This window comes from Caloenas nicobarica, chromosome Z, assembly GCF_036013445.1.
Source record: "Caloenas nicobarica isolate bCalNic1 chromosome Z, bCalNic1.hap1, whole genome shotgun sequence".
Lineage (NCBI taxonomy): Eukaryota > Metazoa > Chordata > Aves > Columbiformes > Columbidae > Caloenas > Caloenas nicobarica.
In genome coordinates, this window is record NC_088284.1 from 68,921,414 (window position 1) to 68,936,036 (window position 14,623).

At 44.5% G+C, this 14,623-nt stretch overlaps 1 protein-coding gene and 1 non-coding gene across 2 annotated transcripts; both read right to left on the reverse strand.

The window, feature by feature from the left end:
• Positions 1-2,316: 2,316 nt before the first annotated feature.
• Positions 2,317-14,439, reverse strand: DNAJA1 (DnaJ heat shock protein family (Hsp40) member A1). The gene is made up of 8 exons (XM_065655722.1): positions 14,175-14,439; positions 13,821-13,998; positions 12,554-12,658; positions 12,174-12,401; positions 10,646-10,760; positions 8,530-8,645; positions 7,877-7,977; positions 2,317-7,171 (listed from the first exon to the last, which is right to left on the reverse strand). Exons 1-8 carry the CDS (start codon positions 14,304-14,306, stop codon positions 6,953-6,955), a joined length of 1,194 nt encoding a protein of 397 aa, XP_065511794.1. The 5' UTR covers positions 14,307-14,439; the 3' UTR covers positions 2,317-6,952.
• Positions 11,689-11,794, reverse strand: LOC136002644 (small nucleolar RNA SNORA66). The gene has a single exon (XR_010607939.1). It is a non-coding gene; the product is annotated as a small nucleolar RNA SNORA66 (small nucleolar RNA).
• Positions 14,440-14,623: the final 184 nt, after the last annotated feature.

Here is a 14,623-nt window from a genome sequence, read left to right on the forward strand (position 1 = left end):
CCTGCTCTTGCAGTTCTTTTATCACTGGAGTAATCCCCTTCCTGGCTTGCAGTGGCAGAGGATAAGGTTTCACATCCACAGTTTTGGAGGAGAGGAGGACAGGAGCAGTTTGCAAAGGCCTTATCGGGACAGACAAAGACCCAAACTTCCATTCCCTACCTGCAGAATCCATCCAGGCTTTCCCCTTTAGTAAATCCAAACCCAGAATATTTGTGGGGATCCCCAATATCATAGTAGTCTCAGTAGGAGTGGTGTCCTCAGGCAGCCAACTCTTTACTCGGGCTGTGGGTTGAAGCTTAGAATATCCAAAAACATCTTTAATCCATATCTGTTTCTTGTCGGGGACAATTCCACCTCGGTCTGCAGTGTCAGAAATTAAAGCAGACATTTGGGCTCCTGTGTCTACTAGAAAAGTAGCTGGAATCTTGAAAGGGCCAAGGGGAAAAGTTACTAGCAGATCTCCTTGCTTATTTTCAGTGAGCCGTCTGAAATATATCCATTTGCCGACCCCTGGCTCAATTACTGGGGACGGCGAAAGAAGTTTCCTGGCTTTGAGGGGCTGTTGAATTCATCTCTAGGAGCTGTGGGAATGACTGGCGCAGCTGACACCTGAGTTACAGGGGCTGTGGGGGTGTCTTGCTTTCCTGGTTGATCTGTATCTGCTGGTTTCCACATCTTTACGAGCAGCTGTAAATTGGGGAGGGGCACGCCATCCACCAATTCCCGTGGAATACCTTTATCCAGACCTAATTTCTGACATTGATGCCTTGAATCTACCCCCATAAATTTCTTGTCTCAGGGGTGAGGAAATTTTACCTCTGTTTCAGTTCAGTGGACCGCTGCTTGAGGCTTAACCTCTTTTCCAACGAACCCCATACGCCGGCCATAATTAATCACCTCCCGTGCAATCTCTCCCCAAGAGAGATCCAGTCCAGTCTGAGGCCCCGCACTGCAGTGGCTCTCAGACGATCCTGGATTTGTATGGCATAGATTTTTAATGAGTCAGGTAACCCTCTAATCGAAGGAGTCATCCTGTCAGGGTCAGTAAACAACAACATGGGGAAGGCTGGCAAGGAACCAAACACCTATCATGCATCAGCTGAAGACAAGCTGCTTTGTGAATGCTCTCAGTGAGCTGGCTTACCCCAGAGGTAGGAATAGCAAGCTGGTCTCCCCTCTCCAAAGGGTCTAAACCACCGGCCCAATACGCAGCTCTCTGAGTCAGAGACCAAGGCTCTCTGGCATCTTTGACTGCTAGAAACACACCAGGACCCCAATAACCTTGAGCTTCCTCCTCAGAAAGCCTTATTTTATCACCACTAGTCAGAGAAACTCTCCACACATATTCCGTCTCAGTCTCCGTAGCCTGCCTGCTATATTTTTCCTGTGATTTTGCTAGTTCAGTGACTGTATATGGTATTTCTTTAGTGAAGATGGCGGGTTCAGCCTCCCTGCCATCACGTACAATTTCAGTTTTAACAAGTGGCCGAAGCTCGGGAGTAGGATCAGATTTCGACACAACCTCCAACTCCCTCCACGGGTAATGAGGAGTTACCTCCCTTGACATAAGTTTCTTTTACTGGGTTGGAAAATCCCGGCTCATTTTCCAAATCGTCCTCATAATTAGCCAATTTCAACCTTATCTGCCTTTCTCTTGAAAAAGCATCTCACAAACTATTCTGCAAGTTTTCGTTTGTTATCAGCTAACTCCTTTTCTACTTGTTGCTGCTTAGAACACTCTGCTGCCAGCTCTGTCTGCAACGACTTAATCACCCCCTGATCAGTTTCTTTGCCCTTTTGGGCAGCTATCAATGCTGCTCCCAAAACAGCACAGGCCACAGCTTTACCTTTCCTGCGCTTAAACCTGTTTTCTTTTGCCAAGTCCCTTATTTGCTCAGTTACAGTATCTGGAGACGACCAACATCCAGAGGTCCACTTAAGACCCTCAGGGGTCGGGCAAGCCTCATAATCTTTTAGTAAATTCAACAGCAGGGAGCAGTTCAGGTCTGGCTTAACCCAGGATGCCATGACCCACTGCTGGAGAACGTGGCACAGACCGATCAGTCCTCCTTTAGAGCCTCTGGCTCCTATCCCCCCCCAAACTGCTTCTCACAGAATATCCCACTTCTGACACCAAATAAAACTGTCCCATTCCAACAGATGGGATGAGGGATGAGTTAACTCTGAACGCGACACGCACCCTGACTCAACAGATGAGACCAGGTGTGAGTTAACTCTGGGTTAATTCTGCGTGGTTATGCGAAGTGAATGACAGACAATCACTCCAGGGATCCAATTCAAGTACGAGTTTTACTAAAAGTACGTGTTGGAATACTAGTTACAGCGAATAGTGGCTTCGCAAAAACATTTTATGATATCACAGAACTTATTAATTCATTAACAGCAGAAGTCCTTCTACAAGCAATGGATTGGCAACCACTAGTAGCTATAATACAAAACTTAACAAGAATCCAACAGCAGAGCTTAAGATAGTGTTACTCTTACATGTTCAAAAGGAAAAGAGAGAAAGAGAGTGGTAGAGAGGGAAGGAAAACTAAGGTATAAGAGATATAGAAAAACTCTGAGTAATATATCACCACTTACGGAAGGAGAGACAAAGAAATAGGGATATAGAAAAAAGGAGAGAAGGAAAGAGCAGACAGAAACCAAGAAAGAAAAGGGTGAGGGATCCAGCCACTCTTATGACTCCACAGTACGGATGAGGAGACTTGTATGATGATGTATGGCCCCCTGTGTCCGGCGGCGAGGATGCTGGGGTTTGCAGTTCGGGAGCGCAGCGTCCTGCGGTGTCTGGTCCAGTTCCCGCGGCAAGGCTGGTGCACGGAGGGTGCTCAGGGTGGTGGGTTCCCTACCAGTGCTGGTTTAGATGAGCTTTTTTTATAGCTCTCCGAGTAGAAGAAAGTCAGGGGGGAAGGGGTGATTGCCAAAGATCGACAAGTCTCGACAAGTCTTGACAAGTCCCGGGCTGTGTTGAAGGGTCTCAGCTTTTCCCCTTTGTGTGCCAAGCTGGGCATATCAGAAGATGGAGCTGTGTGCCCTCCAGCGCATCCCCCACCTCCGGTATCGGCCAGCCGGCCTGGGCTGTGGCTCGTTAGCTTGTCGTTGATATGTAAATCGCAGTTCACCCCATACTGAATGTGTCACCTCCTGTGGCTGGATGAACTAGTTTCGTCACAATGTTTTAGCCATGATCCTTATCAATACACAACACTTATAAAGCAGCCAAATTCTCCCGAGATTGGAGAAATGACAATCTCTATAGGTGCCTGCCAGCCATGTGAATCCATGATCCTGCAAGTTGCCGAGGATTTTGAACCACGAGCTCAAGCAGGAGGGCCTGCCTCTGATTTGAGGCAGCTTTAACACCAGTGTTCAGTCTGAGATAGGAAGAGAAAGAAAATACATTGCAGAGATCTGTAGGAAAGATGTTAGAAGTCTGTTATAAATGCTGTTCAAGTACAGCTTTTTTGCACTTTTTGCTTAGCATCTGCATGGGTTTCGGGAGTCCTTTTTAAACATGGTTACTCCAGTTCCTCTTGATGGTGTATTCTCTGCATAGCTGTAAATAAACTCTCCAGCCTTCTGGATCATGGTGTGAGAGGCAGGCTGAGCAAACTTGGATCTGAATGTTGGGGGAAACACACAGGCTCTAGGTGAATCCTAAGGGTGGCTAACTGCCTTATTTCAGGGGTAGAGTAGGCATCATGTGGGAATTCTTTGGCTCCCCATGGAGCAAGACAGAAGGAGGTGGATGCTGCTGAAGTGAAGGGAGCATAACAATTTTTCCTATAACAGGTGCTGCTTGCATTATTAAAGTGAGCAATGAAGCCCTGTTCAGTTTGTGTCCCTCAGCCTACAAAACTGCTTGCTGTGTAGTAACAAGTTCTGATACTGTCTCTGCTCTTTTGGGCAGGAAATTGCAACTAGTTAATCCTTTCGTATCTTCCCAAATCAGAAGCTTTGCAAGCCAAATCAACAAGTACGTGGTCTTCTAAGATTTAGTCACAGAATGATAGGATGTCTGAGGTTGGGAGGGTTGGAGGCTCCACCACCTTCTTAGGCAACCTGTTCCAGTGCTCAGTCACCCTCACAGTGAACAAGTGTTTCCTGATGTTCAGAGGGAACCTCCTGTGGTTCAGTCTGTATCCATGGCCTCTGGTCCTGTCACTGGGCACCACTGGGAAGAGCCTGGCTCCATCTTCTTTGCACCCTCCCTTCAGGGATTTATGTACATTGGTGAGATCCCCCCTGAGCCTTCTCCAGGTTGAACAGTCCCAGCTCTCTCAGCCTTTCCTCATATGAAAGATGCTCCAGTGCCTTCAGCATCTTCATGGCCCTTTGCTGGACTGTCTCCAGTATGTCCATGTCTATCTCATATTGGGGAGCCCAAAACCAGACACAGTACTCCAGCTGTGGCCTCACCAGTGCTGAGTAGAGGGGAAGGATCACCTCTGTCAACCTGCTGGCAACTGGGATACCATTAACCTTCTTTCCAAAAAGGGCGCACCACTGGCACATGCTCAACTTGGTGTCCAAGTGGACTCCCAGGTTCCTTCTCTACCCAGATACTCTCCAGCTGGGTTGCCCCAGCATACACTGGTCCCTGGGGCTGTTCCTCTCCAGGTGCAGGATTTTGTACTTCCCCTTGTTGAACTTCATGAGGTTCTTGTCATCCCATTTCTCCAGCCTGTCCAGGTCCCTCTGGGTGGCAGCACAACCCTCTCTTGTACCACCTACGTCTCCCAGTTTTGTGTCATCTACAGACTTGCTGAGGGTACACTGTCGCATCATCCAGATTGTTACTGGAGATGATGAACAGGACCGGACCCAGTATTGGCCCCCAGGGTACACTGCTAGTTACTGACCTCCAACTAGATATTGCCAGGCCAGCCATTTCATTATAGACTAGTTGTGGTGTTGTCAAGCTTGACACAGAAATGGCTACTGTGGTCTCAAGAACAAGTCAAGAACAGAAACATTACCTCAACTGTGTTGATGCAGCTATGGGTGTGGTGAAAGGAGAACTGGTGTTCCTGGGGGAAAAAAAAGGCTATATGAATGCTTTTTGATGGAACACAAGAGTCATCTGAACCAAAATAATGTCCTGCTGTCACCCTCAAGGCACTGCACTGGGTTGGGTTTGCCCTAGCTGTTTTAATCCAGTGGTTAAAGAAAAAAAAAGAAACAAGGGTGCTTACTGAACTGAAAACAAGTACCTTATTTTAGTGCTGTTTAGTCTCAAGACCGTTGTGCAGGAGCCTCAGACCTACCCAGAGGTAGGATGACTTTCTGTTCCTCTCCTTGACTCAGCCAAACTGTCCCACTGATAGTGCAAAGGCTCCTGCTGGTCATATTTGTATGGCTCACTGATGAGCTCATTCAAGCAGAATTTGGAATGACACTTTGCCTACAGAATTTTATTCCTGCTGAGACAAAGAAAGCAAAAATGAAACATGCAGGGGATCACTATTCTGTAGGTACCTGAAAGGAAACTATGTTTAAGGTAAAAAAACATGGTACCAGCTGTCCTTATAAACTGAAACTCATAACACTTACAAGAGCTAGAGATGTTTTATACACTAATGGTTTCCAGATATTCAAGTAACAACATGCGTACTGTCATGAAGGAAAAAACCCAGAGTTCTCTTCATGACACTTTTGCTTCAGAGCAGTATGAAAAACATAAGCTCTGTCCCAAGCCAGATGGTAGAACAAGACTAAACTACCACACCAGAAGTTAAATCTGGACCTGTCTTCTCAGCATATTTTCTGAAAGAAGTTTTTCGCCAAAATTTTTCTGTGAATAGCTGTCTAAAAAGAAGGGGGTGGTGTCTTTAAACCAACATCTGGTCTAAGAAAAGAGGCAATGAACAATTTTGTAATTATATTGGAAATACTTAATCTACAGTAATTAGAACATTCATACATAATTTTCCAAGAGTCATCTTAAAATAATGCACACAATACATGAATTTCAGAACGTCAGTTGGTTGTGTTCACTGACAGCAAGTTTCTCTCCTCTGCAGGATCACATATGCCCACCAAGGGGGCTGGTACCACTTTCCATGACACACCACTGTGTGGTATCCAGTTTCAGTAACCAAGGTGGAAGTCAGGCTTCACATGCCAGCAGGCTGACAGCTTCCAAACCACATGTGTGCTGATAAAGCCTGGAGGTTTTTACTCATGCGCAGCAGTGAAGGAAGCTCCTGCAGCAGCCAAGCAACCACTGGCTCTATACGCAGTATGGTACAGGACAGCAGCCTAAGACTAGTCAGCAATGAACCGCAGCAAGCTTCACATCTAGCTCCGGGGTCAGGACCAAAGCTGGCAGAGGCAGGGACTGTCTAACCTTAAGTGCAGCAGCTTCAGAGAGCTTGTGAATCGCATGATTTTAATGGGCCTGTGAAGGCTGACCACATCCTTCTCAGCTTCACGTATTATGTGACTGCACAAGAGCCAGTCCCTATTTAACAAACACCAGTACAAGCCCGAAACATTAACATGTTATCCTAAGTGGTACAAAACTTAACTATATCTTATCATGAATTATAAGTACTTGTGCATACTTTATTAACAGAGTATAAGATCTAGAATTCCTAAAAAGAACACCACAGAATCTTAGTTTAAGCCTGGGCAATTGCACACATATAGGAATTACAAACCTTGGAATAAAAGACAAGCAAGTAAGGGAGTTTTCTTGCCCAAGTAGGAGCGGTGAAGTGCAATCAACTTCACTTGAGCTTGCATCCTGGAGCTTTATACAAATTGCAAAGTCAGTTTAATTACTTAGTTTATTTCCTTATGCTTTTAGAAACAACTATGGCTGGGTAGAACAACAGATAGCAGGAACTGAAGGTGAACTGCTTGTAGTCCTTCACTCATCCACTAATGCGTACAAAACAAGCATCGCAAGTTATTCACTGGCCCATTACGACGTCTGACATTGAACACCACCTCTAGGGTGATGCTCATCATCTTCATAGACTTCCCCATTATAATGGTGTTTTCTTTTTTGAGATGGATCAAAGTCCACTAAATCCACTTGTTCCATTTCCTCAGTTTCTTCTATTTCCTGCCTCGTAGGTAGCAGTTTTTCAAGTAAAGACAGCTTGTCTGAGGAGAGGAAGCCACTCTCTGGGAAGTTCACCTGAAATCATCAAGAACTGGGGTTACATTAAGTCTGCCTGAATTGGCCTTTTTCCATCCCACTACAGTATCTGTCAGTGTTAGCTTCATCACCACCGATGACTTAAACCCAGTGCTCAAAATAAAATATCTAAGGCTATTTTTTAATGCTTGCAAGAGGTTAGCTTCTAATGCTGGCAACTTAAACAAATCTTATCCAATATTTCTTCTGCCTCAGGCTGCTCTCCAGAATCACCCTAGAAGCAAAGAACAGGATATACCAACACCAGAGATACAGTTGAATCTCCTCTAAAGCCACAGCAGGGCCTGCTGTGGCAGCATGCAGCATCAGCTTCTCTCCAGAGAAGAAATCAGCATTTTCCAGCCTAGCCCCTTGCTCCATCACAGGGGAAGTTATTAATCGGTTCTTCCTACACGATGATAGAAACTAAACAACTTGCCAAGCAAACAGAAATTCACAAGGTATCTGAAGAAATTCTTCCAGTACTTAATGTTCTTTCAGCACACAGTGTTCTGGAGTTCTCTCTTTGTTCTGAACTGTAATTCTGTTTGAAGGATTACATGTTCTCACCATTGTTAAAACCAAATACCAAACCAGGACATCTGATAATAAGTGTCTCTTCTTATGAGGTAATGCTTAGAAGTTAAATATTGGATGGATATTCAGTGCTGAATGTTTACCATGGAAGTAATTTGATCCACTTACCCTGAATTCTATGATCAGACGTCCTTTTTCATATGGTCTGCGATAAATTGGCATACCTTCATTCAACACACACTTAATAGCCCCATGCTTGACAACTTGGCCTAAAAAACAACAAAAAAAGGGTCCATGCAGGCAACAGAAACAGTGCTAGTTTTAACTCCCTTCAATATTCACGTAACCTTCTACATTGTGGTTAGACAGTTACACCAATATGTAGTAGTCTAATAGGGATTTACTGCCTGGTCACTTCTGAGTAGGAAAGCAGGCTGACGTCTACATTACATTCTTGTAACCTTGTTATGCTTCCCAAAGGAAGCATACTTACAAATTTTTAAAGTGCTCCATCAGTTCCAAGGCTGAAAAAGTGGTTTTCAGAGACCCATGGCCTTCAATTCTCATGAGGTATCCTCAGGATACAAGTATGTCCGTGAGGTAAGGTCTGTTACTATATCACGCAAAGAGAAAGTTACTGCTGACTGCTATCCAAAAATCCTTTTTTGTTTAAAGATTTGTACTGCAAAGACTAGGAAAAATAAGCTTGATACCAGCACACATTCCTTGTACATCAGCATGGGATGTTTCTGCTCCTTTAAATCTGCAGCTTACATTCACTGTACGCTTGGACTTCTAGCAGAAAGCAAAGCAACACTTACCAGGATGGGAAGTAATAATAATAGTTCTATTATCCAGCGTTGTGATAGGCTTTTGAAAGCCACATAGTGCTTCAACCAGTTGAATATCCATAGACATAAGAAGATCTTCATCTCGTCTAAGAAAGAACCAATCAATAACACTCACAGAGAAGGAGAAGCAGTAAAAGTAATCATACCCAGCTTCAGTATTTAACTTGGCAAGGACAATAATTCTAATGGAAGCCTGGGCAATTAAATGAAGAATACTGAATATATATGCAGCACCTCAAGCCAGCAACTACAAGAATGATAGCCACACTGACCACCGTTATTAAGTAAGTCTAGCTATCAAAGCATAGAAGTGTTTATTGAACAGAAATAAATACAGCAAAGCTCACTTGCATTCAGTTTCACTTCACCACTCCTTCCCAATTCTAGGGAGAAGTTATCTCTTAGCCTCCTAAATGTTGCAACTGGGACAACTAATCCTTTCCTTTATGTAGATTAATACTTTCATAAGTGCACCAGCTAGCTCTACATTATTCTGTTACACTTGGTCTCTGAAGATCTGGTACTAGGGAAGTTTGAACAGGTGATGGCCACTCCTGGTTATGATGACTGTGCCTTCTAGAAAGCATCAAGAGGTATCTGGAAAAGATAATGTCACTATTTTAATTGGCTATTATGACTTCAGCATGGCAGCACTAGCGATGTCTGCACGTCGAGGACTACAACACCCTCCAGCCTATTCAAAGAACTTGGTTATTTCACTCACCCTGTTTTAAAGGTGTCTTAAAAGAGACCTGCCTGAAAAGTTAATTTTAGGCTGCAACAGGTGAGGGGCAATATTCCACTTGTCCAGAGCACCACAACCCCATAAGACCAGTAATATCAAGGGTTATCTAAGGACACTAGAAATGAAGGCAGTGGGCAGAAAGATGGACAAAAATAAGCCAGCAGAGTTGTGACTTCGAGTTCCAGGTAACTGTGCAAACAGTCTGGCCCAGACTGTCCCTTTGGCATAGATGATTCAGTATCTGGTTTCACTGGAAGTTAAGAAAAATCAGCTGAGTAAGCTTATCCAAAGCAAACAGAACTGATTCTTAACCTGTGAGCTCAGTGTTCTTTGGCATAGAGTTCTGGCACCAACTTCCAGCACTCAGCACCACACAGAACAGTCAGGCAAACTAGCTGCAGGTTTCCCAAAAACCTCTGACTCACCATTCCTATTTACAAGTACAATGTCCGTGGTTGGTGCTGAGACAAATGATCTCTCTACATACATTGATTCCCTTGTTACTGTTCTGAACAGAAACAGCAAGACACCAAGTGCAACAAATTTCTGAGAGATGACTGGTGTTGCTTTTAATTGGACCAAAATGTACTGGACAGGCTCATCTCGCAAACAGTAACTTGAAACAAGGAGTACTGCAACACCAAGCAGTACTGCCCAGTAACACGAAATACTTGACACATGGTCAACACTGCTTGAGTCACTTTTGCTTTCGCAAGAAAAAACAGACAGGACTGACTACGCTGACCAGTGCACTCAGGCAGGTAATTAGTGTGGGAAACCACCTTTGGTCAGAAGGATGCATGCTCTATTCAGTAAATTCATCGTAAATAAGATCCCTGAGCAAAAGTAAACACACTACAAGTGTTATGTGCCTTGAAGCCAAGTGGGCAATGAACAGCTGCCTACACTAAATGGTAGTTTTCTGAAGTGATGAAATGCTATCCTAGAAGGAGCAAGGAAATAATCAAAAGTATTCACATCTACTAAACAGAATATTGGTATTTTAAGAGTTCTTAAAATTCCAAGATCTGTAAACTCTTAATACTGTAACTGGTTTTGTTTACCTTCCATCCCTTTCCACTGCCAAAGCTCACAAAAGAATATGTTGTACTACCAGAATACAAGTGGCTGTGACTAGCTGGACCAGGATTCCTCCACACCTCAGTGTAAAGTACACCTCAATACTCCTTTGGCCACTCAAACAAACTCACAGGTGAGTTCTAGCCACATGATCCTATCTACTGATATTTCCAGTAGATAAAAAAAGGTGAGTTGTAACCAGGGAAGGATGTGGACAAGCATCTCACAGGAGTTAACACTAAAGATGCACAGAGTTTTTACCTTGTAAATACAGAGTGGTCTTTTTGATCCAAAACAATAATAATGTCCCCTGGCTCTAGTCCTGGCTCTTGGTCGCCTTCACCATGGAATGTTATTTTCTGACCATCCTTCATTCCTATTGCAGAAAACCAACAAAAAAACATTGTTCATCCCCTTAAGTGAAAAGCAGAAATAAGAAATATTTTCACAGGCACAACCTGGTACCAGGAGATCTCTGGAGCTTTAAGTTAGACCATCAGGACCTTCTCTTGAAGCATTCATAGTGTTTGTTTAATCCACTCATATGTCCAACAGATTTTAGTCGTGCCAGCATGAACTATGTCCCAAGATCATTAAATTTAACTGTAGTGCAAAATATTCACCTGCCAGGATAAAGTCCTTAGGGAAACAATATCAAAACAGCTTTTATCATATAAACAAGTACTAAAATGAAAACAAAAACACTGCATCCAAAACACATTTTAAGACCAAGCGACTGATCAGCTTCTTCAGTCTTATAAATATACATGGCAAGGCTACTTATGAAACATGATCTTAGTGCCGGCAGAGTGCAAGACTGTAACTGTCACATAAGAAACCCATTTCACCCACGCAAGTCTCTCTACTAAAAATTCTAGCTGCCTCATGCTAACTCAGTCTGTTTTTCTATAAGGAGAGGAAAAGAAACTAGTTTACATGATTTCCCTCACTAAAATGTCAGTAACATATCTCTACTAGCCCTTGTATTTAGTGTTATTGTAGAATTTTGCATATTAAAACAAATCCAGGCATTGCATAAGGTGTGTTTACACCTACAGCAGTTGCAGGTGATAATCAGGCGCAAGTCTGTAGAAGCCATGTGCTTGTCAGCTTGCTCTGCCTTACAAGCAGCACTACTCCAGAGACTTCTCCCACCAGCTTCTGAGCAGCCTCCTCACCAGAGAGGCACTTGTGACTCAATGCTGTTGTGTTCTCACATCACCGTGACGGTTTGTGTATCGAGTTGCATTTCGCCAGGCAAAGAGCACCTGCACAGAGCAGCACTGTCAGGGTTGCATAGCAAACAGAGTTCTAAGCATGAGAGGCTTAGTACTGTCTCTGCACCCCATTGCTATAGCAGACCTGGTTCCCCTTCACACTGAAACACAGTAGAAGTGATCGAGTCTGCAGGGCTTCCCTAGAGGCAGAGAAAACTGATTAGGCAAGCTGAGCCAATAAATGATGAGATTTTAATCAGTCCAGTCACCTGGACAAGACTCGTGCTTATGAGGTTGCTCAAATGTATTTCACTGCTTACAATACTGCAGGTTTCAGAATTAGTTCTCAGTTATGTGCAAAAGTATTAGATGCAAAGACAGAAGTAATCAACCTTCCCAAAAATAAGTCTCCTACTTTTCAAAGGCAGCAACAGGCAATTTTACTGTGTATACATATTCAGCAATGCTACTCACCAAATCAACATCATGCATTTAATAAAGCTTCTGTTTTAGTGCTGCAAAGTCAGTCAGTACATCCAAGTTCAATACTTCACCTTAGTAAGAGACCTCACCTTTGTCAATGTGAACTTCCAGTATCTTCTTCTCCCTAATAATTTTTCTGCCAGTGCAGCTCTTACAGCGGTCCTTGGGGCTGATGCGCTCCCCATGCCCCTGACACTCCATACACACAGACTGGATTTGTTGCACCATTCCTGGCCCGATCTGGTGAATTCTGATCTGCATGCCTGTTCCTCTGCAGTTAGGACAGCATTCTACTGCACCTTTCTTGCCACCACGACCTGAGGAGAATGAAAATTTAGAGATGGATGGTTACGTGCTGCCAGAAAAAAACCCAAAACCAAACAAAACCAACAACAACAAAACCCCCAAACCAAAACAAAACCTGAAAGCTTTAGAAGCAACTTGTGCTTAGTTTTAGTTTCACAGTTACCTTCACATTTGTCACAGATAACATTCTTCTGCAGTGCAAGTTTCCTTGTTGCACCATTGTACATATCTTCTAAACTTACTGACAGCTGATGGACCACATTTTTGCCTGTAAAATAAAACAGATATTTACTTAAGTTTGAAAGCTTGTCTCCAAGTTACAGTAAAATTCCCATGTCTCTATGCTGAAGTCATGACAAAACAAGTCTATGAGCTTTAACATCCTATTTTAACATAGCTTTATCTTGTTTTGCTGATATTAGTCAATTGCCGCTTCCTATCTGATGTCAAATTAGGTAACAATTCTAATGGCTTTGTTGGTAACAATTCTCTATTAGAATAAGTCAGACTCTTCTGTAAAAGCATGAACTGTAACAGAAGAAAAAAATACGTAGAACCTTGCGTTTAAGTCTTACAATGCAGAACTTAGTTTTTAATGAAGTGACTGACTGTGCCACCTGCAAGGAAGTGGGAGAAACGTACTTTCTCCCTCTCACCACGGGACTTTCTGGAAACTGAAATAACTAAGTTTTTTACACTCAGCAACTAACTAGAACTTCAGCTACTGCAGGCTGAATTTTGTAAAGGATACAAAGTTCTGGGTGACTAGGAATACTTTGATACAACACTCTAACATTTTGACACAAACCCTCTTTTCTTTATCACCAGATCTACACCAAGAAGGGATGGGGTCAGCACTACCCAACCAGTTTGATTAACACCAGAGTCTTTCCCAGTGTGATTAATTTTGACTTTAATTTTTGAGCAGTATTTTATTGCAGCTTCAACTCAATTGCACTGAACAGCACAGGAAAACAAAAAGGTTTCACACACTCAATCTGAATTGGCTATCTTATTTAGATATAGTTACTTGCAATAAAGACCAAATTCATACTCAGACACTATGCTTCCAGTAGCTTAGTTAAAAAAAAAAAATCACTTTAAGATATGTTACCATTCCATTTCCTATTCAGGATATTAGAGGATGATCTTATGCTCAGATAAATGCTTTCCGAACATGAAGTCTGGTTAGTTATTAACATGAAACAATGCACAAAAGACACTGTATGAACCAAATGCCCTCCCCTGCTTGTTTCAAGTGTTAAGGGATAGGGAAAATCTTTCCTTCCATATTAAGATCAAGCCTGTAACTTCATTTCAACGCTATTTAAAGTCTTATGTGTATGGCATTCTCCTCAGAGACTCTGATCCTGTCTGCCACAGCAATCACGCTGTAAAGTCTGGTAAAGTGTCAGAAGATGGCACGTTACCTCTCCTCTCTCTCTGCATCCTCCCGCCGCCGCCAAAGAACATATCGAATATGTCCATGGGTGACCCGAAGCCACCACCAGAGCCACCCTCTTTGATGGCCTGCTCGCCTCCTTTGTCATACAGGTCCCTCTTCTTCGGGTCGGACAGGACTTCGTAAGCTTGGGAAATCTGCTTAAACTGCCAGAGACAAACACTGTGCCTCAGCCACCCGGGCCTGCAAACCCCCAACAGCCCCCGAACACCGCCCGGCCGGGCCCGCCGCCCCCCCACTCCCTCAAACCTTCCCCAGCCGGGCCCCTCGCCCTCCCTGTCAGGACCCCCGCGTCAGCCGGCCCCGCCGCCCCGGCACAGACCTTCTCGCCCTCATTGGGGTTTTTGTCAGGGTGGTACTTCAGCGCCAACTTTCGGTAGGCCTTCTTCAGCTCCTCGGCGGAGGCGTTGGGCTTCACGCCCAGCACATCGTAGTAAGTAGTCTCCTTCACCATGGCGGAGGGCGGCCCCTGAGCACCGGGCGGTCCCGCACCGCGCGGCGGCTGCTCGCCCAGCGCCGATCCCGACTTTTCTGGAAAGTTCCGAGCCGGTGCCGCATCCGGGCGCTTTTGAGCCGGCACCGCCCCGCCCCGGAAGTCCCGCCCCGCCCGCCGTCGGGCTACCGAGGGCGAGCAGCCAATAGCAGTGGGAGGCGGAAGGCGGCTGGCCAATCACCGCAGCCTCCCGACCGCGAGCGCACCCGCCGCCGCCACTCCCGGCGCACACTGGTCGCGCGTCGCGCTGCGCATGCTCCGGGCCCTGCCCCGCGCAG